General features: G+C 36.3%; 1 protein-coding gene across 1 annotated transcript; it reads right to left on the bottom strand.

The window, feature by feature from the left end:
- Nucleotides 1-10,299: 10,299 nt before the first annotated feature.
- On the bottom strand, nucleotides 10,300-25,889 carry NTS (neurotensin). The gene is made up of 4 exons (XM_026049733.1): nucleotides 25,740-25,889; nucleotides 21,793-21,854; nucleotides 15,117-15,341; nucleotides 10,300-13,242 (listed from the first exon to the last, which is right to left on the bottom strand). The coding sequence occupies exons 1-4, from the start codon at nucleotides 25,798-25,800 to the stop codon at nucleotides 13,096-13,098; spliced, it is 495 nt and encodes a 164-aa protein (XP_025905518.1). The 5' UTR covers nucleotides 25,801-25,889; the 3' UTR covers nucleotides 10,300-13,095.
- Nucleotides 25,890-27,979: the final 2,090 nt, after the last annotated feature.

Genomic DNA, 27,979 nt, shown 5'->3' with positions numbered 1-27,979 from the left:
GAAGGAAGGAAGGAAGGAAGGAAGGAAGGAAGGAAGGAAGGAAGGAAGGAAGGAAGGAAGGAAGGAAGGAAGGAAGGAAGGAAGGAAGGAAGGGAGGAAGGAAGGAAGGAAGGAAGTAAGGAAGGAAGGAAAGAAGGAAGGAAGGAAGGAAGGAAGGAAGGAAGGAAGGAAGGAAGGAAGGAAGGAAGGAAGGAAGGAAGGAAGGAAGGAAGGAAGGAAGGAAGGAAGGGCACTCTTAAATGAACATTTACATTTTCTTCCTGGATTTTTCTAAGATTATTTCTGTATTTTTAATGCATGTATATTTTATTCCTATTCTTGTTTTATATCATTTGTCAATGTGGATGATAGTACAGAAGACACAATCGTCGTGTGGATAGCACAGATGCTAGTAGTGTATGTCATGAGCAATAAGTGTGTTTTCAGGGCAACACGAAAGGAACCTTTCTTTTAAAGGGCAGTATAAAGATATTTTTACCTAAGGTTGTAATTAAAAATGTGAGGGGAGAAAAGATAACAGAAAAAAAAAATCCTACTATTGAGATTTTGAAAAAGCAAGAAATTGAATTGTGCAAATATAAGAATTTTGAGTAATTATAGTCTATATGATAAATATTGCTTGAGATATTAGCAAAATATTCTGAAGCATCTTATACTACCATGTCTCTGAGAGAGAACCAATATTCCTAATAACAGACTATATATTTAGAATTAAGGGCATATTTAAATACCTTAAAATTAAATAACTACTTCAACTCTTAGTGAAAGTACAGTGTGAAAATGTACATAGATTTTTTTAAGTAATTTAGTAATGTAAAACATTAAGTGCTCGAGGTAGTCAGTTAGTAACATAAAAATTTTAACTTTAAAACTTGCTGTCAAGAAAGAAAATCTCAAAAGCTTTACTTGTTTTTCTTTCTTCTTCTCACCAGATGGTAGTATAGTGCAAATAATTATAACTATAGTAACCTTTCCACTCCTGTAAACTGTAAAGGCCTGGACATGCAAAAGTCAGTCATTTAAATCTACATGTAAATATCATGATATGACTCTTGAATATTAATGAAGGTTTTGATACCAGTTGAAGAAAGATCTAGCTTTGGCTGAAGGATAGACTTGGGCTTTGACACAGCCAGATTCCCACTGATGTTGAAAGATTTATTCACACTAAAAGGTAAGTATGTCATAAGCTGCAACAGCATCCTCAGAACTTCTACAATTTAGAAAGAAACTCAAGAACTCAAGAGTTCTGGAACTCAAGAAAGAAATACCACATTTTGAAGCTTTTATGAGTTTTGCCAGAGCTACTGCCAGGCACTGGGCACTGATGCAAGTGCTTTTTCAAGCATTATTCTAAGTAGTACCTTTAGAAAATAATATATCTGTAAGCACTGTGGAAATTCATTAAAATTTTTAAGTAAATGCAGTCTTTTCAGGGCCTACAGGTAACAAACTTCTTCAAACTCACTTCAAAATTCTTCACTCTCACTGTTAAGATATTTTTCCTTAAGTTCCTGTGGAACTTTTGGTGCTTCAGTTTGTGGTCATTTCCTCTAGTTCTATCAGTGGCCATCACTGAAAAGAAGCCGAACCCCTCCTCCTCACTGCCTCCCTTGAGGTATTTATACACACTGATCAGTTCCCCCCTCAGCCTTCTCTTCTCCAGGCTGAACAGATCTAGCAATCTCAGCCTCATAGGGCAGATGTTCCAGGCCCCTGATCATCTTTGTAGTCCTATGCTGGACTCTCTCCAAATTGCTCTTGTACTGGGGAGCCCAGAACTGGACACAGTGCTCCAGATGTGGCCTCATCATGGCTAAGAGGAATGATCACCTCCCTTCACCTGCTGGAGACACTCTTCTTAATGCACCCCAAAATCCCATTAGCCTTCTTGGCCACCAGGGCACACTGCTGCCTCATGGTCAGCTTGTCATCCGCCATGACGCCCGGGTCCTTCTCTGCAGAGCTGCTCTCCAGAAGATCAGTCCCCAGCCTGTATTGGTGTCCGGGGTTATTCCTCCTTAAGTGCAGGATTCTACACTTGTTGAACTTCATGAGGTTTCTCACTGCGCAATTGTCCAGTCTGTCCAGGTCCCTCTGGATGGCAGCGCAGCCTTCTGGGGTATCAGCTACTCCTCCAATCATCAGCAAACTTGCTGAGGGGTCACTCCAGCCCTTCATCCAGGTCATTGATGAATAAATTGAACAGGACTGTACTGAGGACTGACCCCTGGAGGACACTGCTAACTATACACCTCCAACTAGACCCTGTGCCGCTGATCATACCCCTCTGAGCTCTGCCATGCAGCCCATTCTCAATCTACCTCACCGTCCACTCATCTATCTCACACTTGCAGAGCTTGCCCAAGAGGATGTTGTAAGGGATGATGTCAAAAGGCTTGCTTAAGTCCAGATAGATGACATCCACTGCTCTCCCCTTGTCTATTCAGCTAGTCATTCCAGCATAGAAGGCTATCAGGTTAGTCAAGCATGATTTCCCCTCGGTGAATCCATGCTGACTATTCCTGAGCACCTTCTTGTCCTCCATGTGCTTGGAGACAACAGCCAGGTTAATGTGCTCCATCACTTTCCCAGGGATGGAGATGAGACTGACCAAATTGTAGTTCGCTGGATTCTCCTTCTCACCCCTTTTGAAGATTGGCGTGATGTTGGCTTTTTCCCAGTCCTCAGGCACCTTCCCCATTCTCCAGGACCTTTTGAAGACAATGGCAAGCAGCTTAGTTATAATGTCTACGTAGCACTCTAGGGTACATCCCATCAGGGCCCATAGATTTTTTGGTATCAAGTTGCCCTAAGTGCTCACTGACCCAATCTTCTTCTACCTGTGGCAAGTCTTCCTCTTTCTAGGCTTCTGCTCCTGTCCCTAGGGTCTGTGATTCCAGAGGGCTGCCCTTGAAAAACACTGAAGCAAAGCCGGCATTCAGCAACTCTGCTTTTTCTGTGTTTTTCCTAACTAGGGCACCCACCCCTTAACCAGCAAACCCACATTCTCCCTAATCTTCCTTTTCCCATTGATATATTCGAAGAAGCTCTTTCTAACATCCCTTGCCAGATTTTGTTCCAAGCTTGCCTTAGCTTTCCTTGTCACATCCGTGCATTCCCTGACAACGTTTCTGTATTTCTCCCAAGGGGCCTATCCTTTCTTCCCCATTGTGTATACTGCTTTCTTCTGCTTTTTGTCCCAAACACAAAGTAACTTCCAGCTTTGACATCCATGAGACTCTACTAAGGTCTTTTTTTCCAGATCAACTACTGCTCAATCAGCTTTTGGCTTGCCAGTCACATAGATCATTGATTATGAACAGCAGCTCATCATCTGCTGTTCTTCCCTTAGAGAGCAATGAGTAGTCCTCTAGACTGTCCGGTGTAACAAGGTGTAATTGATATGCTCGTTTCCCAGCTCAACCTGACTTTTCACATATAGCCCTATTCAGGTGTTAAGCACCAATGATATTATCTGACCCTGGTAGTTCACTCCCTGATTTCTTCCCAGACTCAGGCATCAGCCAGCAGTAAGTGCTGATGGCTGCATCCTTATGGGGAGATAAGGCTGAAGGTGCATACATCGGACAAAGGTCCTCTGAAATGAAAGAATCATCTCATCATCTCATCATCTCATGTCAATCATCTTATCCCATAAATACGTGAACAGCTCAAGAGTCCCTTGAGCTCTCCTTACATGGCATCAGGCTGCACGCCAGGATCTCCCCTTGGGCAGGGACGCCTCTCAAGGATACTCCTCGAGGTTAAGAGATCCCTTTCCACAACAGATTTATGGTAAGTGAATATAGCACGCTCTCTCTTTCTGAACTTGTAAACTTTACTTTGTAACTGTGCACAAAATCCCCTTAGTCATAAACCGTTGACCAGATCTGGGACTAGGATTGGATCCAGCTGCACCCAGACTCCTCTCAGAAGGAGTTTGGAAAGCAATGGGGTCTAATCTGAACCTCATGACCTAATGGGAGGGTATCCAAGATAATTGAGTATTATCCTTAACTTCTATGCAGTAAATTATAATTAGAGACCTTGCCATAGAATCTCGCAAAATCATTGTCCATATCAATAAACCCTATTGTTATTTCTTTCATATGAGTGAAGTGCATTGTGTCACTCATTCCCCCACCACCACTTGTTCCGTGACACAAGGAAACGTGGAAAGGTCCTGGCTTGTAAGATTGTCTGTGTAACTACTGCACAACTTCTGCAAGAGTTATGCATTGCCGGGAAGCTCCTGGAGTTCATTGTGAAAAATAATTTATCTCATCCAAACACATACTGGAAGGTAAAGGAAAAAATGCACTTTCCATTTGTTAAAATCAATGGTGTTCACCACAGAATGGAAAACTAGATAGAGTACAAAAGCCACAGAAACATTTATAGATAACTCACAGTTTTATTTACATCTGCAAATGGACCTGAAATATTGCTAAAAACAACTTCACTCCTACCATTATAAAGAAATTGATGAAAACCCTACCAATAATTTCGCAGAACACAGTTAATGGTTTACATGCCAGCTCAGTTTGTAGATGATCAACTTTAGAGATTTGAGAAAGACAAAAAAAAAAAAAAAAAGAGTATTCAGAGAAGAACATTTTCTAAAAAAATGTTCTTCATTCTCAACTAACATGGTGTAAATGGGGCATGTGGAGCCATTAGAGACTTTAGAAAAATTGATTTCTTACTTTGCAATAGGTCAGATAGGGTCTGGCTGCAATGGTAAAGTCTAAGATATAGTGTTGCTTTGATCTCTTGTAAAACTTGGAAAAGAACATTATGCTTAACTCTCATTTTTCCTCTGTTTTCCTCTTTGTTTATCATCTCTTTCTGGCCAGAGTATTCAATAACTCAATGCAATAACCCTTTTTGTTACAGATTTAATAAAGAGTACAGTATTTTCCAAGATTTTAGAACACAGATGCAAATTTTATGACATCGTTCTCTAGCTCCAGCTTTCTATTGACAGTGGATGGATTGTATGGAATCTGATAAAAACACTAGTAGTAATCATAAAAAAAAATATAGAAAATTTAGTTTTATCAAATTGCATTTTCAAATAACAAAAAAAATCAGTCTCTACCAGGAATAAATAAACTTCTATAAACTTATTCTGAATCTCTCCATGGCATAGCAATTTTGTAGAATAAAAACTCTTGAAGCAAAAATTTAGTTAATCATTTTTCTATAATGCAAGGTCTTTTTTCAATAGTTCCTTATGTAAATAATCTTTAAGGATTTCTTTAATTATAGATACACAACACCACCATCACCACATGCTACAGTTTTCCCTGGAAATTTAAGAAGCTTTATTTTTGAATTCAGTATACTAGTAAAATTTTAGCCTTACTCATTTTTAACCAGAAACATTACTTCTCTTTTGATTTCCAGAAATATTTCCTTAATTCTGATTGCTCTCTCAAACATACCCTCAACAATTATTCCTTATGAGATTTGCAAAATATTTTCTGTGGTGCCAGGACATGGAAGGAAGGTCATTATTTAAACTTATTTTATTCTTTTTCACCTTTGTTTAAAGAAACTATTTCTTTTGCTAGTTCACATTTCTCACTTGATGCTGACTGTAGAGAGAAACTTCCATGAATCATTTGGGCTCCAGGAAAGATTCATTTACCATCCAACACAGTGGAGTACAGTGCGAGACCCATGCTTAGGATATCAGTTCAGCATTTTCAGTAAGTGAGATCAGACTTTGGCTCATATGTTTCCACTTTCTGCTACTGACTGATTCCGTAGGAAGATTGACCTATAAGCAAGAGCTATCACCTCTCAGCACTCCTGCTAAAGATTTGGGTTGATTTCTGCAGTGCCAGAAGAAAAGTAAGACAGGTAAGGACCTGCTATCTCTTGTTATTGGGAGAGGATAGATATAAGCTCATCAGTGTTAGAAAGGAAGCAGCTTTCAAGCATGGCAAGATATTTTTAATGAAGCTTACTTTCTGATTTACTGAAAATATGCAGGTAACATACAAATCTCTCTCCCATTTTTTCTTCTTTATCTATCTTTAATGGTAACTACTTGCTCCCTTTTCAGATTGGGTCACCTGTGCTATTTTATTCATTCATCATTTTCAGCTTTGAGAAGGCTGCCCTCCTATCGCCATATCTGTTTTTTGTTTGTTTGTTTGTTTTTTATGGCTTCTGATGTCTTTAGAGTTAGGTTTCTCTATCAAGCAGTATCAGAAGAACATCCTTTCCTTTTCTCCCAGTCCAGATTTTATGTTTGATTCTGGTCCAAGCTATACAGAACATGGAAGTGAATGTTAGTGAATGCTGATCATCAGGTGGATTACACAACTATGTAGCTCACACCAATTTTAAATAAAATATGCTTTGGATCATTATTTTGGACAGCATTTTTCATATTATGAATCAAGCATAAGTGCTTATCTTTTGCTAGTAAATCAAAGGACCTCCTTGAAAAGATCATTTTGTTACAAAATAGAGCTCAGTAGAGAAATGACAGAGGACTTCATGGGGAGTATCTCTTCATATATATATATGTATGTATGTTTCTATATATTATACAAAGTAATACTAGCCATCTATTTTACCATTTCCCTGATTTCCAAAATCTTTCTAACTGTGTCATACAGAACTCTACTGCTTTAATGAGCTTTAGATTTCCATGTATTTAACCTTAGTGAATGTCTTTAATGAGGAATCTAATTAAATTGCAGTTGCAGGCATGGCTCCTTCATCTTATAGTGAAGTTCTGTAAAGATTCAGATGTTTTTCATAGGATATTTTTGTTTTTGTTTTTTTTTCCGAAATGACATGAGCCTGTAGGGTTCATAACTGTGAGGGGTTTCAGTGAAGTTGTTTGAAGTTTAATATCAGCAATTCTGGATCATTTCAATTTATAGGCAAACTGTCTTTTCAACAGACATTTTATATTTATTTTCCTCTCTGAAAAGAAATGCTGTCTAGAATGCTGAGCATGCAAAAATCATTCAAATGTGAACTTGGAAGATTTGTGGTTTCTTGAAATCACACACATTCATTCAATATTGTGTTCTCACAAATTAGAAAAATTTTGTGCTCGAACCAGAGAAACAAACTGGAGACCTGTTAGAGTAAAGCCTTGATAAAGGAAATACAAGATTGATCTTCTTATCCGTATCGCAGAAATAATATTTAATATTATGAAAGACTGAATCTACTCTTTTTAAGCTAGTTTATCTGTATACATAGAACAACTGAGTCTAATTTTTATTATGTAAGAGTTGTTTGTTTGAACTGGTGATTTTGAACAGTTTCTGGACATTTGATTACCCTAAATTCTACACAAGCATTTAGCAAAAATACTCTCTAGCTTGTTGACAACCCCAAACTATTACGGTGACCTATATATCTGTGGTATGCTACACTGATTATCCCCAGTTCTGCAGAACTTACTTCAACACTGACCTGAATTCTGTTTATTTCACTGCTGCCCATGCACTCCTGCCCTTCCTAAGCAGCTTCCTTCAGCTGATGCACTCCCAGCTTAAAAGTTCTCCATACGAAACTTCTCATATTCAAGTTGTCTTTCTGGATTCAAGAAAAATGTTGAGAACTGAGGTTGGATGGTTTCCCTCTTTATCATCTCTGGAAACTCTACTTTTTTGGCCTCTCCTGTATCTTCTACTTTATAGTCCATGTTTTTTCTTTGGTTCTTGACTAACACTAGTCCTACCTACCTTACTATTAGATGACCTTGCACTATCTTGCAAATTTCTCTGAATATTTTCCATTCTCTTCTAATCTCCAGTGAGTCTCCCTTTCTTCTCTCTAGGTCTTAAATTCCTTATGGCTTTGATTCTGGGTTAGAGTATAGCCTAAGAAAAAGTGGGGGGGAGGGAAAAGGCCAAAAATGGCTAGTAGAAAAGCATAGCCGGAGTCATGGAGTCAAACAGAAGGAATACTGCATTAACATCTACCACATTTTCTCATTAAATTTCTTATTTCCTTAATATCCTGTTATATTCCCAACTCCCCAACATTCAACTCTGTAACACAAGAAGTTGTAAAATCGAAAAGGTGAGGTGGGAGTATGGGTGATATTTGGTAATGAAGTAATGTTTATAACTCCCCTATTCTCCACAGGCAAGTTCTTGGAGTATTAAATTTTAACTCCATACTACCGCAAAACTACTTTGAGTAATAGGAAAGTTTCAAAGAAAATGGCAGTTAAGTATTCACCAAGGATTTCATCTTCAAAAATAGCTGTAATCTTGTTGGCTCGGTGTCTTCAGTATATTAAAAACAACCAATTACAAATCTGTGCCATTACTGTTAAATTCTGAGAACACTATGGAATCATTATACTCTACAGTCACATTTACTGCAAAATTCAGAATAATTTGAATAAATGTAATCTTTTAGAGCATGTAGGTGCACATCTGTATTCCACTTGTTCTGTTATTTAGTTCCTACTTTTTGAACAGATCAAAAGCCTCATTGCTGGTTCCAAACAGCTTTTTATTTAAAAGATCAGAAAACAAGATACTAAAATACAACAACTACTCATATATCACTTATACGACTACTCTAGGGATTTGTTAATACACACACAAGGGAATTTCCACTTGTGGAAGAACTATTAAATAAAATATTTCTCAGAACTTTTGCCTACCTGCTATAAAATAAGAATTTTATTTTAATTTTCTTGTATTTTTTTAAAAAAAATCATAAGAAATACATATTTTTAACTTCATAAATACATTATGGTTTTTGAAACAGTTTTTGACACACTATGTCACTCAGTCCAGATTTCCAAGTCACATTGCGCCACAGACAACTTTCTTTAAAAATGATGCTTGACATACCCAAACTCTTTTCTTTTTTTTTTTCTTTTTTCCTTTTTTTTTTTTTTTTTTTTTTTTTTTTTTTTACACATTTATTTTAGACCTGAATTAAATATTTCTGAGAAAGAGAGAAAAAATATATATATAAAAATCTAAATTTTAAGATTGCAAAAAACAGTTAAGCAGTTTGGATTTTGTGATAAGAATTCATTTTAAAAAGCCACAATAGCAGTGTCAAGATTTTAGTCCCATTTTCCATATCTCTTTTTCAGAGTAGTCATTAATTGTGGTGAGCCAAAGTTGGTAAAACCTTAAAATGTCAGGTCCTATATTCAAGGCATTGTATGACAACATCAACTTTCAATATTAATACTTAAACAAACAAAACATCATGTTTTCAGCTCTTCTTAGTGGTGAAAGTCTTTGAAAATGTGAATCTAAATGTGAAAATATGAAACATGTTTTGCAGCCTCAGTAATAGCTTTTGAATGCTTGAATTTGGTAATAAGGAAAATATCCTTGCTCAGATTCTTTATGGAGGGCAAACCCTCCCTTCACTTCCTTTGCTTGCAGCACAGAGAAAGTTAGAATCTCTGGCTCAACATTCACCTCTCACATGACTGCTTTTAATTCAGTTCAGTCCAATGTTTTGGATGAGCAGATCACTTATTAGTCTGGAACCTTGGAAAACTTCGCAAGGACCTACTCCTGCCTCTCTCCTATTACATAGAAGTACAACAGTGGTGGCTTGTGTCTTCAATTTGATACAGTATGGTGCAAACTGAAAACTAAACTTGGGAGAGCAGAGTTACAATGACTCAGCTGTGGGTTAGGTAAGTGAAAGTATGAGCCACAGCAACAATCATAGATTGCAAAATTAATTGCATATATCTCTTAATCTGATGACAAACTCCACAATCTAACCATTCTGTTTATACCACAGTCATAAACTCTACCCAGCAACCTACAACATAGACTCATATTACAAAAGACTGAAAGCAGCAAATGCTAGAGTATGGCAAAACCAAGACTCAGGAAAGCTGACACAACTTATTTTATCATGACATACTGAAATTTGACAATAAATACAATTTTTTAATCTATTTCATTTTAAAGAACATCTAATAAACATTCTTTAGAAGTTACAAAAGTATTCACTTTTCCACGCTTTTATTTTCGTGAGTATGGGCTTTAGGAAACTGTAGGGTATAAATATTCAAGAAAATATCATATCAAATCAATTTAAATCTCTTTTAGTTTTATTTCTACATTAGAAATAGCTTTGAAGTTCATGTAGATTCACCAGATGACAATATTCAGTATTTGAGTGAATAAGGAAGAATTTATGTGAATAATTGGTATAATTATTCACTATTCACCTTCATTATGTCATCTTCATATGAAGATCAGCAATGGACTATGCAGAAGAAATAGGTTCCTCTATGGAGTCAGAGAAAGGAATTAAATCTCTCAGTAATTGATTTTTTTAAACAAAATTCTCCATTTCAAGTGATGCTTCCAGAAGCCAAGGTGACAATTTGAGTTAATGGTCCTCAAAAAAACATTTTCAAATTTAGGATAATTATAAACTCGAGGAGAAAAAAAAGCTAGGAAAAAAAAAAAGAGAGAGAGAGAAAAAGCTATGTGTATTTACAATTTACAATATATTATGCGTGCTTTCTCTGACCTGTAGTTCATTCAGCACCCATAGCTGTTGCAGATACAATAATACAATATTGATTTTTACAAGCAAGCCAAGACACATACCCTAAGGATCCCATGGAAAGAATATGCTAAATTGGGGCAAATATGTATAAGCCTGCCTATTTTTTTGCAGCTATTATCCAAAATAAGAGCTGAAGAATGGCTGCAATTGACAGCAATGTGTTCAACAGGAGGTGGCAATATCTTGAAGTGAAAGGAGATTTCAAGTCAATGAAGGTTCCTCAGACAACAAAACACTACTTCCCAATATTGCCTATCTGTGTTAATAGTATGTTTTTTGTGTATTCTCCAACATTCATGTGCTGTTTTGCTTTTCACCAATGATTGCATTTTAACTTGAAATGTCATCACAAGCCATTATATTTTCACTGACTATTTCATATTTATGTTGCAAGGAATTAGCATACAGGCACTTTCAGGATAATTTTGAATTATAATGTGGGGCATTAGAGATCAGTGGAGTATGTAGAGAACAACACTTGAGATCCTTAAGTCCTAAATATTTAAAAATTCTGAAAAATAAATCGTGAACGTCTGTTTCTTTCTTCTTCAGTTTTAGCATTATTTCTCGGATGATACTCCCATTCTTATCCTACATTCTTTTAATTACTATACTCAAACTGCGCATGAAGAAGAATAGATCATGGCAGCATTTTTGTGTGTGTGTGTGTGTGTGTGTGTTGCCTAGTAAATAGTGAGATGATTCCTATTTTTTTTTCAGCATAACTACAGTGATTTTTTGAACAAACTCTTTCTGCTTTATAATTTCACATCAACAAGTAATATAGAATTCAAAGTGCCTGTAACAGGACTATGAAGCTTGCTGATTTTGGGGAGTGTTTCTTAGATACTTGAGAGCCTACTGTGTCTCCAGTCTAATTCTATGACACTTTCACTAAAAATTTTAAGGACTATGAATCTACTAGAATCTTAATTAAGCTTAAGCAAATTGACTATTTAAGCCATTGATGTCTTATGTTCCTAAGTACTTTGTTCTTTTTGAATCATAATGATTATTATAGTAATTAGTGTATGCTTAGTTACATTTTGTGAATGCAGTTATTTAGTGGCTATTTAACGAACAAACTGATTAATAACATTTGCAGTGAGGAAGGGAAGTAGGATTAGCTTTAATGAAATGAAAATACATTCTACGGCATAAAACTATCCCTCTTGTGCAGCAAAGTTAGTACAACCACTGGGCATGCTGTTTATATGTGTATTCCTACACATGATTAATATTAACTGACTGAAAATCTCACCTATGAGAGGATTTGGATTTTTTAGCAGTTTGTTAGAGCAGAAATGCACTAGGAAATAACTCAACAGAAAATAATCAGGGTTTCAAAAGCAGCCTATCTGATCCCCTTTCTTGCCACTTGGATCATGGACTAACCACTTACTCTGACAGTTTTAGTGTCCTCCATTTCTTTCAGACTGCCTCCTTCCAGAAAAGAGCCTGGAGTCATGTGAGTCCAAGTCTGAGGCAGGGATCAGAGCCAGGGAGATGGAAAATGTTCAAGTCTCAGATGACCTGTACACTTTTATTTCCATGCTGGGATCTTCACATTTGAATGGACTTGCAATATTATCTTTAGCATCTGAAACTGCCTGTTGTTACTCAATTTTGTTAAAGGGAGAGAAGGAAAATGCCTTTCAATAACAAGTTTCAACTGTTTTAGCATTAGATCCTCTTCTGAATATTTTTTCCAGACTGTTTCTATTTCTCATACTAGGAATGTGTTGTGACTTTTACTGTGATGAGTATGAATCAGCTTTTACTTTTTTTTTTTCATCTTTAAAAAGTTACTTCTTTGAGTATACATGAATTAAATAAACATCATAAATTTCCTGACTGAATAAACTGTTTTCCTCACTTAGTGAGCGATAGACAGGATTTGGAGGGACATCAGGCTTTGTTCATGCTAGCATATTTTTTTAAGTCCTATTAGTGCACAGTTTTCTTAAATTATGACCCTTGAGTAGTAGGAGTCAAGAAGTTAAATTCATCTACATCATGAAATTTGAAATTGCCAGATAATAGTTAACAGACAGTTGATAGTATTTCCTCCTTACTTAGACCCAATTGCTAATAATTTGAAGGGGCCAGTATAGAGAAAATTAGGCTATTTCTGACCAGTGTACACAAAAACTCACATGCATGCAGAGGGTTTAGGTGTTTCATTAAGAAACTGTGAGATTTTTCACACAGTTTATGGACAGTAACAATTTAGTCGGTGTATGTAGGTGCTTCATAAAACAAAAGAAGAGCACTATATTGTAACAAATATATTGAAATCTCAGTTGTGTACAATACATCATGCTTAGAAACTAGATTTATTTGCAAATGTATTGGTCCAATTAATCTCAAGTAGGAAAAAATCACATTCAAGAAACAACAGTTGCAAAAAAGACACAGTTATGTTATCATCTTGATGATTTTCCATAGTATATTTCCACACAAGTATAATTTTTAAATAAGATAACCATAATGCACAGTTACCTATAAACTAAATATACATAATTTTCTTCTGCTGCATCAGTAATATGAACTTCTCTTGAGTATGTAAGGTCTTCTAGCTTTGTTCACATGTAGTTGTCGTTTCAGAATATAGGGATTTTTTCTCTTCATTATTTCCTTATCTTGGCTTGAATTTTCTAGATCGAAAGCATCTTGCTGAAGTAACTGTGGAATGCAAGAAGAGACATCATGGTATCTGGTACTTGAGTTTTTGAGGCTTTTTTTTTTTTTTTTTTTTTTTGGTAATGATAATCAACACTTCCTACAGAGCTTTATAAAATATATAAAATAGGTCTTAGCAATTCCCATAAGGAAAAATCTTTACCACAATAGTTTCAACAACAACAACAAAAAAGAAAAACAAACAAATGAACAATACAAAATTTATATCAGCCTGAAGATGAGCTGAGTCCTGTGGAGATGATATTTAAATTCCATTGTTACCAATGAGAGTGCAGGTTTTCAATACAGAGAGAAGCTTGTATGCCCTTCTTGGACAAGAACACAAACTTTTGTGAAAGCTTCCTAATAACTGTCATTTTATAAACTTGAATTTATCTTAAGAAAAATTCTAAATCACTTTAAGCTTCAGCTTTCAACCAGTAGTTATTATCTGCTACTTCCTGCAACTAAAAATTCAATAACATGTAAAATAAAATTTTAAAAAAGGGTAAGAAAGTTGTGTCAATCAACATACTATATACTTGTTTTTTGAGGGCATTTACTTGAAATTCTTAAAGTGTTTTGTTGAGATTGGTTCTTGGTTTACATATTAAGCGTACATCATTGTATTACTGTATTCATCCATGGTCAAATACAATTCTACTAAAGGCATCAAACTATTTTTTTTTATACTCACCTCACTGTTTCCCTAAACAATGAACTCTTCTATTCACTTAATTACTCAATGAATGAATAACCATATCAACTTTTCATGGAAATTAATGGAAAGATTCATTGTCTCAACAGAATTGGAGTCAATTCTGTTAAGATCACAAGAACTACCATCATTACACATATTATTTCAAGCCTTCTTCAATCGCTCTCCTTCTACCTCTTACCCTTCTCCTGTTGTATAAATCTTTGTACTTCATAACCTTACTCAAGCTGAGAGAGGAATATCATTATTTTTTAAATTTCACATGCTACTGCATACTAATACTGAAAGTGATTCCCAGCCTTCACAAAAACTGATGGAACTGCAAAATAAGGAACTATGGTTAAGACAGAAGTACTATCATATCTAGTCAGGACTATGGCATCTCCTTTTCAGCACAAAACTCTCACTCTCAAAAGAATTTGTTGCTGCAGACTTTAGTACAGGCAATCTTAGCAGTTACAAAGTATTGAGAAAGAAGCCTTCAAATACAGAGCTGTGGTCCAGCAAATAAAAGTACACTGTCCATGAACCTGGTAGAGCAGAAGAAACTGTGTTTGCTGGAAAGTAAGTAGTGGCATATCTGTTTTTTCCTACCCAAAGGAATATGCAACCTACCCTAATGCAATATGCAACTGCAAATATCATGGCCCATGTGCAATCATGACAGTTAAATATAGCTTATATAATCCACAGATGGACTATAAAACACTGTTTAGGACCAGGGATCTCATACACACACACAGTGTCAATTTCCAAGATCCTCTTAAGGGACAGTGGAATAAAAGAGCAGGAGATCCCATGCTGTGGGTTTCCCAGCAGTGATAAGGAGGATTAGTTAATAATATTTCACATCTATCTGTTGGTTCTCATCTGAAAGAGACACTTAGCTCTTCAAAAGCTGGACAGATATAATACACATAGACAAAGACAAATGCATAGACAAAATAATATAAGACATAAGAGATAGTAGAGATTATCAACAAGAAAATAAGGGGAAAAAATCTTGATAATACAAGGAAGAGGTGATTTAAGCCAAGAACACTTGAGGTTTGGAAAAAAAATAATATAGGAAATGGATTTTAAAAGATCTGTAGATAGATAATGAAAGGCTAAAAGTGTAATAGCGATTGAAAAAAAAAAATATGAGCATTTGTTTTACCTCCCAATGCTGAAAGGCTCTGCTGTGGCAAACTTTTTGGAGTTGGTATACTGTTAGCATTGCTTCCAAGCTGAAGCCATCCAGAGCAGCAGGAAACTGTCCTCCTGAAAGGAGATCTTCTTCATCTACCTCTGCTGTTTCCCCCACTTGGTTATTTAGGTTGTTGATAAGATTGCAGGCATTTAGCAGAGTCATTTTCCAGGAAGGAAGTTTTGCTCTGTTAATCTGAAAATTAAAATGTCCATTAGTTAGTGCTTTGCAATTTTTGTTCTGTCTTTTAGCAATAATGCATGACAGTCATTTTGGTAGCAGCAAGTTGTTTGAAGTCCTTTTCATTTGTCCAACTTTAAGCCAATAATTAGAGAGAGCTGAAATTAGGGCAACTTGTTTATTAAACGTATACTGAGTTCGCTTCCCCACTGTCTTACCTCCCAGGTAGATATACAGGATGAAAACATAAAGCACTACCAAACCAGAAAGGTAGCATTTCATATGCATTGCACAGGTGCAAGCAAAAGCACTGATGAAAATTAATAGAATATAAATTCACAGGTGTAAATGAGGACAGTGATTCAGGTCTACTGGATAAATTCCCAGTCCTGGATTCCAAGCAAGATGCCTGTGGTTAACACAGCACTCCTCCCCAGTTCAGAATAAATGGCAGTCATTTCAAAATTCTCTGAGAAAAGGCACAGAGTCCCTGCTCCAGAGCAATCTGTCTAATGAGGCTGGATATGAAGCTATGGATGTGTTAAGCCCCTGGAGTTTTGGAGACTAGCATGTGACACACCTGAGAGATAAGAAGCTAAAGTCTAAAGGCTGGGATGAAGATGGAACAAAGTTGTACAGAAAATGGGCACATAATAACCAATTCAAAATCAATAATGATTGATTTCTGACTGAGGCCTGCACTGAAAAAGTGAGATAAGTGAGTATTTGGGTGATTCTCAAGGATGTTAGAGTGTTACAGAAATGGATAAACAAATTGAGACCTTTGGTTCGACCAAACTGAGCATGATTTGACCCAAATTTTAATGATCCAATAACTTACCTTCTTCAGGAGTTATTTAGCTTGTAAACTCCCTTTAGGAAAGAAAATAAGAAAAGAAAAAGAAAAAAAAAAGAAAGGAAAAAAAAAAAGGCTTTCAAGCCAAAAGTCCCCTAAAACACATTTGTGAAATACTCAAAAGAAATATTACTACTTTTCCATATTTTTTTCCAAGTAGTTGGAGTAGTCATTTTGTTTAGTTTTGATTATCAGTAAATTCTTCTTGTTGTTGAGTACAGAAATTAGTTTTCCTAAACTTGAGCTGGTGATTCAAAAATCTCCAGTCTAAAGCCAAAGAGTAAATTCCAGTTTATAACTGGCAAGCGTTTCACTGCTGTGCACGTTAGGCTTGCACTCTACCTAGGAACTGGAAAGTGGCTGTCATTTCTTTTCCTGGATATGCAAATGTATATATACATATTACAGTATATGGACATTGCATTTTACTTAGTATCAGCAACATCAAAATGAGTGTTGATATTGTGTTTACTTAGCAGACCATTAAACTGTGCTACAACCTAATGCTTCTTTTTTAGGCACTTTCCTAAGAAATACGTATCGTAAGCAAGATTTATGCATTCTGGTAATTATTTATTTATTTATTTATAGGGAAGAGAAATAAAATACAGAGCAGCAAGGAAGAAACAAGAAACTGGCATCATTAATAGCATTACTTGAAGGAAATTCCCTCTTGCTCATTTTTCCATACTCCAATATACACATAGTTTTCTAAATTGCAGCAATTTAGCCTTTTATTAAATCATCATGCATTCTCAGGTTTCTGACAGCATGCCTCAAAAATGCATATCATTTTGAGAGTAAGAAGAAAATTTTGTTCAGGAGCTTGAAATTGTTTCTTCACTGTTTATTTTGGACTTATCTCTTGTCTCTTCCAGATGCCACTATTAGTCTGTTGAACTATTTGAAAAGATTTAACCGGTTCAAAACAAAATTAATCTCTTTACAGAATACCTAACTAATTAGCAGAAGTTAAATCAGAAAACAAACAAACAAACAAAAAATGTCCACTGCAATTGAGAGATCTTTGGTATGTTTTAAAAATGTGTGTGAAATTTTACAATATAGATTTTTTTTTCTGCCAAATTAAAGATGTTTTTCCAATGCACTTTTCAAACCTTGCTATATGAAAGGAATGTGAGTTATCACTTCTCTAGCTGACTTGCAATAAAGAATTAAGTCTAGAAGTAGTGCCACATGAGCAAGCGGGAGTTTCAGGCGAGAATCGAGATTATTGAGGTGGATGGGAAGGGGAGAAGAGAGGACTAGGAAATTTCATAGACTTTCCTACATGATTTATAGAGTCTTTTGATCTAAATTTACTACTTTAGCTTGACGCATGTCTTTGTTTAAAAAAGACCTAAATAACAACCCGAAATTCATCACAGATACTTACTAAGTAAGTGGGGAGGAGGGGAAAATCTGATGATCAGACCTTGCAGTGCAGTCTACAATACATACCTCATGAGTAAAGTGGGTCTAATTCCTGTTAATACCAAGCATACATCGCTTCAAAATATTTTTGCTGAAGTGCACCTTCTTTAGAGCTGCACTGCGGCCAGCTCATAGAATGAGACTGTATTGCTTCAGAAATTTTAGTCAAGAGTGAAATAATTTTGTAACTGAAAATGGAGCTCTCCAAGTTATGTTCAGACACTGAAGAGGGCACTTGTGTTACTATTATGTTGTGTGCCCTTCACAGTATACTGTTATACTGTTATTTACTATAGTAAGCATTAAAACTAGGAAGATCTATTCTATAGGCTATGTGAAATATCTACGTGAATATACTAAAGTAGTCTACATAAATACAGTTTTAGATAGCATAATGCTATCTAGCAGAATGTTCAAGTTCTTTTTCAATATGTGATATATTTTTCCACCCAATTACAATTGTTCAAGACATGTTTTGGGAAACAGCTATTTAAGAACTCAAGAAATCTGTATCTGAGACGGAATATTTTGAAGATGAATTTGAAAAGAAAAATCTAGGAGTGAGCTGATGGAACAAAAGAAATTGCCTTATGAATCTCAACTTTAAAAAATTATTAATATTGAAGAATTCACGATGTGAATATCACATACACATTTCCACTCATGAACATTCTCTTGAATGAAACATCGCTTCTTTTTTTTAATATATTTTGAAAGATAATTTATACTGGACAAAAAATTGAAATGACCCGGAAAATAACATTTCCTTCTTTGACAATAGATTTGACCGATGAAGCACTAAAGAAAATCCCAAGTTACAACTTTTGAGGATGTTTTAGAAATGCCAAAATTAATACTTTCCAAATGTTTTTTTTTAGAAAAACAAATTTCTTTTTCTGAAATTTTTATCTTAATGTTGCAAAAGAAATGGATCCTAGATTCATAATCAAGTGAAATTCAAGGTAACTAAGCAATAGGTAAAACACTCTGACTTTGCTCTAGATAATACTAGACATATTATAATGTAGAAAAAAAAAAAGAAAGCTTTTTATGATGCCTTTTCTAGGGCACTGCCTTTAATCAGTTTTGTTTCACGAATTTGTTTACATAGAACAGGATGGGTAACACAGCATGGAGGGTGCTCAAGTAACAGTAGTATTTTGGGGTATATAGGTAATATTCAGTAGCATGAACTATCAGGTCAGCATGCCTTTACATATGTGCTTCTTACATATGTGCTTTATATATGTGATTCCTTTTCAGAATCCTAGTTTGCAAAGACTGTGACAATAAAAGTAATAATAATATACTCTGTATATTTAGGTAGATACAGTATAGAATTACAGCATTACGTTCTCCTGTGGTATATCCTCATGTCTGTAAATTTAACGAATTTGTATACTGACTCAGGAAGCCAGGAGCTACTATATAGCTAATAACCTAGTCTGACAAGGTGGACTTGGCATATCCAGCCAGGAATAGGCATCCTGGAACAGCAAGAAACTGAGAGGTTCCAAGATATCAGAATAATTTAATGTGAGAATGGGGATCTCAAAGGCAGAGTATATTCTTTGATGACTTCCTTCAAATAAAAAAAAAAATCTTTCTCTTCCTCTACTCCTTTTTCTTTAAGCTAATATTAACTCAGGCTTGTTAGAATTCAGCAGAGCATTCTGGGAATAGAGCTAGTTATTTGATGCAAAAGAGGGAGATAACATATATCTATCTGTGCATTTGAGACACAGATCTTCCAAGCAACTCTTCAATTTTATCTCAGAGGAAAGGCAAATAAAGGATTTTAAGGATGTATTTGATCCTTTTATCTTCTTCGTTATGTAAGAGAAGGAAAGAGTGATAAACTGTATTAAATGCTGAAGATATCACAGTAAGCATGGACAGACTTCTTTACAGAGGGTTTCAGCACATAAATGACTCCAAAGAGTAATTTTTAAAAGGCTATCACCATCTGTGAAGTGATAAGCATCTATACGGTAACTCTTTCCATAATATTGAGGAGACTCGTGAATGCTGCAAAAGATGAGTACTTAATTTAGAACACCTGCTATAGTCTTGATACTACATTTCACAGGTGCCCACTCATGAAGAAGTTTCATGCACATGCTAGGAACCAGAAGTGATAACCCACTTTCCTTCATTTTTAAATCTGGGTTTTCATAACCATGTTTGTTTGTTTGTTTGTTTTATTCCCTCATCTTAGAGTTGCAAACCAAAAGGTTCATCTAAGTTGGCTGGATCTTCCATGATGTTTATCACCAAGCCCATGCCAAAGACAATGAATGCAGCTTAACAGTGATTGTCCTCAGCTGGAACCAGATCTCAGGCACACAACAATCTGTTTATGATGTGTAGCATTCCTAAATTTGACTCTCACACTTTCAGTACATCTCTATGAGGTTAGCAGAAAAATAGTTTTGTTCTAACTAAGACTACAAACTAGCAAATGGAAACAGAAAAAAAAAAAAGGAATTTGTCATTTCAGTAATGAATGGGAGAGTGGTACATCCTTGTAGGCACAGTATTATACACTCTACCTACATTGATTATACTCACCGATCCACTATGCCTTACTTTGGTATTAAAAACATTATTTATTTTTATATATATATTATATATATAAATATATATATTTAATTTTAAATGGAAATTTTCACCCAAAATTAAACAATGATATCTCTACTCTCTACCCACTGCTTCTATGAACTTCAGGGGTCACAACTCATCATGAATAGCATTAGGAGGTCAAATTGCTTATCACCTGAAGAAACACAACATGTAATAGTAGATGGCAAACACCTTTACATTGTCAATTGCAGCACTCTATTGTGCATTCTTAGCTATCATCTGGTATGAAATCGCTTAGAGACTGTGCTGTGTGCTGACAGAAAAGAAATGCAAGAAGTAGGAGCTGGAGTCACAATTCTACTGAAGTCAGTAGCAAAAATAACAATAGCTCCAGGGTTTTCCCCCAGGGCATATTAAGCTTTGACACTCAAAGGAAGAACTGATTTTGTCAGCCCCCTGTATTTACATTTATCTCTGGAAAAGAATCTTTGTTAAATTTCTTCTTCATTAGAGAAACAAGCTGCTTGTCAAACAACCAGGCAAACAGGTTGGTTTGGCATCTAAGGTCATGCAAATAAAGACCATGAGAACCTAAAAACTACCACATAAGATCAAAATATTATCTCTTCCAGAACTATTTCTTATTCTAGGCTGTTCAAAGGATGCTGCAAGAATGTTTACATATAAGCAAATACTGAAAATATAGGTGCCTCCCAGGCAGGCTTTATCCTTTACCATCATCTAGCCGTTGACTTATGATCTTTTTTCTTTTTAAGCGTCACGAAAATATAATTGCATTTTCCATTGACATTAAGCAATATCTGAATAACTGGAACAAATAATTAAAGCATTAAGCCCTTGAAACTTGTTTCAGGATTTATTTTTAATGTGCTATTAAGGAACATACTGCTGAAGAAAGATTAGACAAGCATATATTTCTTACTTCATTTATGGAAACAGAAGCATTGAGAAACTGTTTCTCTGACAGCCCATCTAATACATATGTTCAACACTTGCTGCTTCACCTACATGAATATGAGCTTGGAAAAAAACTTTTATCTATTTGTAATAAAAAACAAGTACATGCTGATAATTTGGCCTCTTGTCAAGGAAATGTGATTTATAGATTCATAGTCATGTCTCCGTGTTCTTTTACTAACTCTATGAAGAAATTCCTAAACCAAAACTAGCATATGTAGTAACAGCTTTTGTTTTATGATTAATTTTATATGTATATCGAAAAGGTTCTGCATAAAAATTTCACTTATAGATTTGACTCAAGGTGAATTTTACTTTCATCAGACATAATCCTTTTGGAAGCACATTTCCTCATATAACTTTACATCTCTGTACATAATACAGTTTTGACAGTTTAATGAAGTTCTGGTATTATGAGTGAGGGACACTTTTTGTGTGTCATATCAACACCTTTAAATTTCCTTTGAATTAGAAGAAAATTTTGTATGAAGGCAATGGCAATTATTGAACATTTAGGTCTGGACCACAGGTTATTACTTTGTGCAGAGAATTCTAGGTTTGTAATGAGAATTTATTTGCTCTCTGCCTGTCAGGTAAAGAAGGAAAAAATATTACCTTTGATGTATACATATTGGTCAATAAATCTGCTTCTAATGCTTTCATTTCCTCTTCTGAATCTGGGAATAAATCAGAAACATATGTTTATTATTTTATCATAGATCACAGACATTTGAAGTTAGGCACATTAATCAATTTTGAAACCAATGAAAGATAGAAGCATCACAATGTGATCTAAAGAGACTGACCATGAAGACTTTTCAGGTAATTGCAGTATAAAATTAAAATATTATTTTAAAATAGAAACTCTCTGCCTTTTAAACCTTGATAAAACACATTGCTGTGAATAGAAAGATTCAGTAATTTCAATACACTGCTAGAAATGCCCACAAATCTGCAGTCATTTGATTAAAACAAAAGTTCTGAGCTTTGCCATTCAAAATGAAAACATGACTATTTGTCACCTTTGTTACCTTTGGAAGACTTTAAATATTTATTTTTAAATAATATCCTTTAAGTAGCAGCTCAGAAATTAGGTTAATAGTAGTTTTGAGCACTTGACAACATTTATTTTAAATTATTCTTGGATAAATAAAGAATAATTTTACTGATGAGGGGTTTCAGATAAACCAAAATTTGTCATACAAGCAATGTGTACACAAAAATAAAGTATTCTAAATGAAAGGAAATTATTAGGATTTTATTTACTAATTTAATTGATTTTTAATAGCTCAGTGTATTTGGAAGACCTGTGGTTTGATGAGTAAAGTACATGTAACTCTTGAAACAGAAAACAGTCAAAAACATTTCTGCTTTCTATATAAGCACAAGGAAGAGCTGTTTGTTTGAAAATGTAACACAATCACATCTCAAAGATGAGCTATATATATATCAAATTCAGTTAAACTTTTTGCTGAAACAAGGTTCTGTTTGGTCTTTATCTTTCCCAGAATACTGGCAGCCGAGACTCAAACCATATACCTATATTTAAAAACAAAACTGAAGTAACATCTATCTCATGCTAATAAAAGTCAAACTCTGCTTCATGAAAATGATCTGTGTTATTATTAAGCAGAATCCACAGAATATCTGTGTTGAGAATCTGCCTATTCCTTAATTTGAAGAGTCGTCATCATTATTAGCTTCCACAAGAACATAGGACTGAAAGGCACTTTTTCTAAGTCCTTGATTTCTGATAGCATGAAAAACCAATCATTACAACATTTTAAAGAAATAAAAAAAAAAAAAAAAAAAAGATTGTGTTCCATGTAATAATTAAAACTATTTTTTCCTCTCGCATTTCTTTGGGGAATTCCTGAAAATCATCTGTGCTTATTCACCATTTTCTCATTTCAAGACTAATTTCATTCTAATTATAAAATTGTTTGTGGCTAGCATATCATCTCCTTCATTATTCTTGCTACTTCTCTATTTCTAGTTTTTAACGAACTCATGTATTCTTTGAAAGCAATCATAGCTACTCCCAGTTTAGATTTTTAGAGTTTATTCATATAGTGGTTATGAAATAAATACAACGCCACCGTGCTTTTACCCTAAGCTTTTGGGAATAAGACATTCCCCTGGAAACCGCATATATCACTGCAAAGTTATGTCCAGAGTTATTAGATTCTCACCCAGTCTCCTCTCATATAACAGACAAGCTGTTCCCCAAGACCTCAGAATGGCCTTCCACAGTGCCCCATGTAATCTGAATAACCTTAATGCCTAATGCTTACCATTAGCAAATAGATCTCTGGCACATTTCAGGATCCAACTTGGCTTTTATGTCTGAAAAATCTTAGTCTCTCATAGTAAGGCTCTCATAATAAGAATGATGAAGTCCTCATAAGTATGTCTAAGTCCTCTATCTCCTCAAACACCTCCAGCTTCTTTTAAAGGGAATTCATCTCCCAGGCTGCTGCAATTTGTCCTGTTGTGCTTTTTCCTATTTCATTATTGCAGTCAGTAGAAACATCCATGTGTTGTGATAACCTTCCTCAGTAGAGAGGCTCATGTTCCTCTTTGTGTTATTAGCATGCTACAACTGCTCACTCTTACTTTTCCAGTCAAGGTTTCTCTCAAAAATATTAGATAGCCACTAGTTACTTCTCTCTTGCTTAATGTGTTCCATTTCAGCACTACTTGTAGTCAGTGCTACCTCTTTTCAACTACTTCACCATTATTAGTTCGAGTTCTGCTCAGCCTAATTTCCACCAGAGACAGCAGCATCTGCTGTGAATACGGGAGCATCCCATGTGGATGGCATCCTGCTTTGGGGTTTTATCAGCTGGCAACAATAAAAGACATGCTTCTGGTTAGCACCTAGGTTTTTAAATGACATAGGTGATGGAAGATAGCTGTGGAAACACAACCCTATGTTGAATAGGGATTAAGAAATGTCTTGATTAAGCAGCCTGCAGACCATTGCTTAGGAAACTGTTCTAGATTTCCTGAGTGAAGCTTGGGTGTCTATTCGGAAGGGAGCACATGCAGATAAAATAGGAATGAAAGAGGAGGTAAAAGCATAGAAAGAACAGACTCCACAAGCAAAAAGTCAGATTATATATTATTGTTCATATTGGCAGAAAATCCAGTCACTTTGCTGTCATCTTGATCATTCACTCCTGATTGACAATACTGTTTCTATTCATATATTTGCGATCTACAAGAATAGTTAAATTCCATAAGAACACACTTCCCCCAAGGACAAACATTTTCAAAGGAAAATTAGACTGAATGATTGTTTTCTTGATAACAAAATTTCCCATATTAATTGAGATGAACTTATCCCTTCCAATGGTATTTTTCAAGCAAATGAAACCATGTCAATTTTACACACAATCTTGTTTCTTTTTTAGGAGCCTATTTTGATTGCCTTTAATATCTTTAGCTTGAATGGGTTTTCAGTAAGGCTCTACAAACAGCAGAGTTGAATATTCTTCATTGAAAATACTAATCATGTCTTCACTTAAAAAAGCTCTAGATACATGAGGAGAGAATGATAAATATTAAGAATTGTCATGCAGAATAATTATATTTGAATGTGATGAATATAAACTACAGGTATTATATGCGCTATGGTTTTCTTCTGCTGAATACACACCAGAAACTTTCATCTAAAAGAAGAATTATGAACTTGTGACTCCTCTAAATTTTGTGGAGGTAAAAGCAAAAGTAAACCACAAGTTAATAAGGCTGGGTTTTGAAACCTATCTTTCAAAATCTTTGTTTCTGTGACACTTGTTCTTTTTCTGTATGTGTACAAAGACATTGAATTACCACTTTCTTTGTGATATAAACCTGAAGACACATACACACTCACACACCCCCCTAAACTTGGCTGTGTCATTTTCCGAAAGATAAAGCATCATATTTTAGTACATCATTCTCTTTTTCAAGTTTCTAAAACAATTTTTGTTGGAATAGAAACACACTTTCTATTGCATGATCTGCATCTAGTTTGTCATTTTTTGCTCATCTCTTCAAAACAGTCAGCAATTCTTTCCAGATTTCTTAACTGTATTTCAGCTAACTAATAGGGTCCAGTGTAACCCTGAAGAAGTCGACATATAATCATGCTGATCTGTATTATGGCAAGGGTTGTAGAAACTGTAATTTTTACGGCAGTTTGGAATTAGGTAATGCTCAGTAAATCACAGATGAGGTACCACTGTGCACATTTAAGCAAGGGGTCTATACCTGTTTATCTATGAACAGCCTACAGCAATAAGCATGCTATTGATGTTCTCTTTCATGCTCTCTGAAGGAAAGGTGAATATGACAGCAGGAAAGTCACGGCAGCAACAGTGAGCATGCTGCTGGCCAAACCCTGTTAGCAGAGGTGGCTGCTGGGCACCTCCAGGATGCAGCTGTGGGATGTAGCCGCCAGCCCTGTTCCAAGGGAACAGAAGCACCTGAGTTGCTCCTCCTGAACTTGTCCCGAAAGAGAGCAGAGGTGGAAGAAGCAGGAGGGGCAGGAGAGGAGTCAACACACAAGGACCTACCTGAGCAGAGGCTGCCGGCGGCCAGGGCCAGCAGTGCCATGCACACCAGCTGGGCTCTCATCGTGCTGTGCCACTAGCAGGGCAAGTCCATAAATCCTAGGGAGAGACAGACAGATAGACACAGAGAGAGAGAGAGAGAGAGAGAAAGAGAGAGACACGGAATCTCTGTGCCGCTCCCCGCGGACGGCTACGGGACCATGTGGGGCGCCCAGACCCTTCCCCAACTATATAAGCCGTGGGGTGATGTCACGGCAGCGCTGCCAGCGCCTCCCGAGGAAGCGCCCTCCCTCTTCCTCCTCCTCCTCCTCCTCCTCGTGCCGCGGCCGCCCCGCCGCTGCTCCGCGCCCAGGGGCGCTGACGCCACTCGCCGCTTGACGCACGCGGAGCCCCGGTGGAGGGGTCTAGGGGTGCGCGGAGCCCCGTGGACGAATTGGGGGGAGGAGTTGGGGGGGGATGGAGGGTGCGCGGAGCTCGCACGGGGGCGGGCAGCGCGGCTCCCAGAGCCCGAAGTCGACGCTCTGCTAGTCTCAAGAGCCCTATTTTATGTATATACATATATATTGTATATAAATGCATACATATGTATGTATTTAAGTAGTTGCTTGGGCAGCTGGTGGCAGTGGAGGGGGAGGGAAGCAGCGGGGCAGGAGTGCGAGCAGTGCTCGGTTTCACCTTTCTTCCTGGTAGGATTTTTTTTTTTTTTAATATTTTTCTTCCCTGCCAAACTCATACGGACCCGGCTGATAGGGACGCGTGGAGGAGCGGCCCGAGCTGCGCGGCTGCGGGGAGTCCGCGGTGCTGCCCTGAGCCAGGAGAGTGGAGCCGCGGGAGCCCGCGTTGCCCGCCCTGCGCTGAGTGTCCTGTACCGCAGGACGGCCAAAATACGGAACAGGCTCTCCTTCTGGGTATCCGACATATAATATTATTAATAATAATATAATTAATAGCAATAATGATAATAGAAGGTGAAAATAATCTGAAATAGAGGGGCAGGGCAAGGTAATCATTAATATGTATCTGTGTGAAACTGAAGACTGGCGTCAGCATCCATCACTACAGTGCTTTTAGTGTGATTTTTCTCAGATCCGGACAAATGTTCCATCTGTTGGATGCACATATTTACAATGTGGAACATGTTGCTCTCAGTGAATGCATTCTGGGGCTGATGCACATGCCACATATAGCAGGAACACACTTGCTGAATACTGGGTTCTGCTGTCGTCTCCACTGCAGAAAGTTTCCTTTAGGGGGGGGAGAAAAAAAAAAAAAAAAAAAAAAGAAAAAGAAAAAAGAGCAAATGTGAGTGATGGCAGTGATGAGATCTGTGTTCGTATATGAAAAACTGAAATAGATGTCACAGAAAGAAAAAACACACAAAATTATCAAAATCCTGCCACAGAAAGCACATAGTGAGAAAAGTTTAATTAACTCATCTGCTTCCTCTGTGAATCACCATTTTCAGCAGAGCAAAAATTAAGTTTGGAACTTCTTTTGTTTCATGCTCAAATAAATATAAACAGTAACTACCATTTAGTACAGGGCTATGATTTAGATGTGACTTGAGAACACAGGTTTTTGCATTCTCTTGGGAATACATCTTTCTGCTTTATTAAGCAGATTTTAAGCGATTTTAAAAAATCACACTGTACAGGCTCTGCTAGTCTTGTCAGAAAGTTTTAGCTATAGCTCATCTACTTTAGCACAGATGTTAGATTAGCTGGCCACTCACACTCCCCTCTAGACCTATTTTCTATTATTTCCATGATGTGGAAAGACCAATCTGCAGCTGATTTTGCTCTGTGGGTGTTCTGCAGTTCAGAAAGCTCTATGAATGAGAATCATATTTCATAGATATTTTCTAGTGCCTTCTCTCTGTCACAGATTTCTTCAATAGTGTAATTGCCCATATCCTTATGTAACTGGAATTTATGAGTGATGGGATGGGATATTTTTTACTCAGGAAGACAGTAATTGCCAATTTTCCTGCCATTAAAATCTGTGATCACCTAATCGTTGTGGTTTTTTCTTTCTTTTTTTTTTTTTTTTTTCTTTCCTTTTTAATTCTGAGATTCCAGTTATTACTGATTCCAAGTGGATGAATGTATGGTATGGTTTTTATCATTGCTCTGTTTTTACTCTTTTCCTAGAAAATGACAAAGCAAAAACTTTAGTGTCCAAAATCTTTGCTTTTTCATCATCTTGAAAGTTCTTGACATATTATCGTCAAGTGCAGGCATGAC

Source organism: Nothoprocta perdicaria, unplaced genomic scaffold (genome assembly GCF_003342845.1).
Source record: "Nothoprocta perdicaria isolate Ctin4 unplaced genomic scaffold, notPer1 scaffold_61, whole genome shotgun sequence".
NCBI classification, from domain to species: domain Eukaryota; kingdom Metazoa; phylum Chordata; class Aves; order Tinamiformes; family Tinamidae; genus Nothoprocta; species Nothoprocta perdicaria.
Note: the sequence above shows the minus strand (reverse complement) of the source record. Positions and strands in the feature narration are given on the sequence as shown.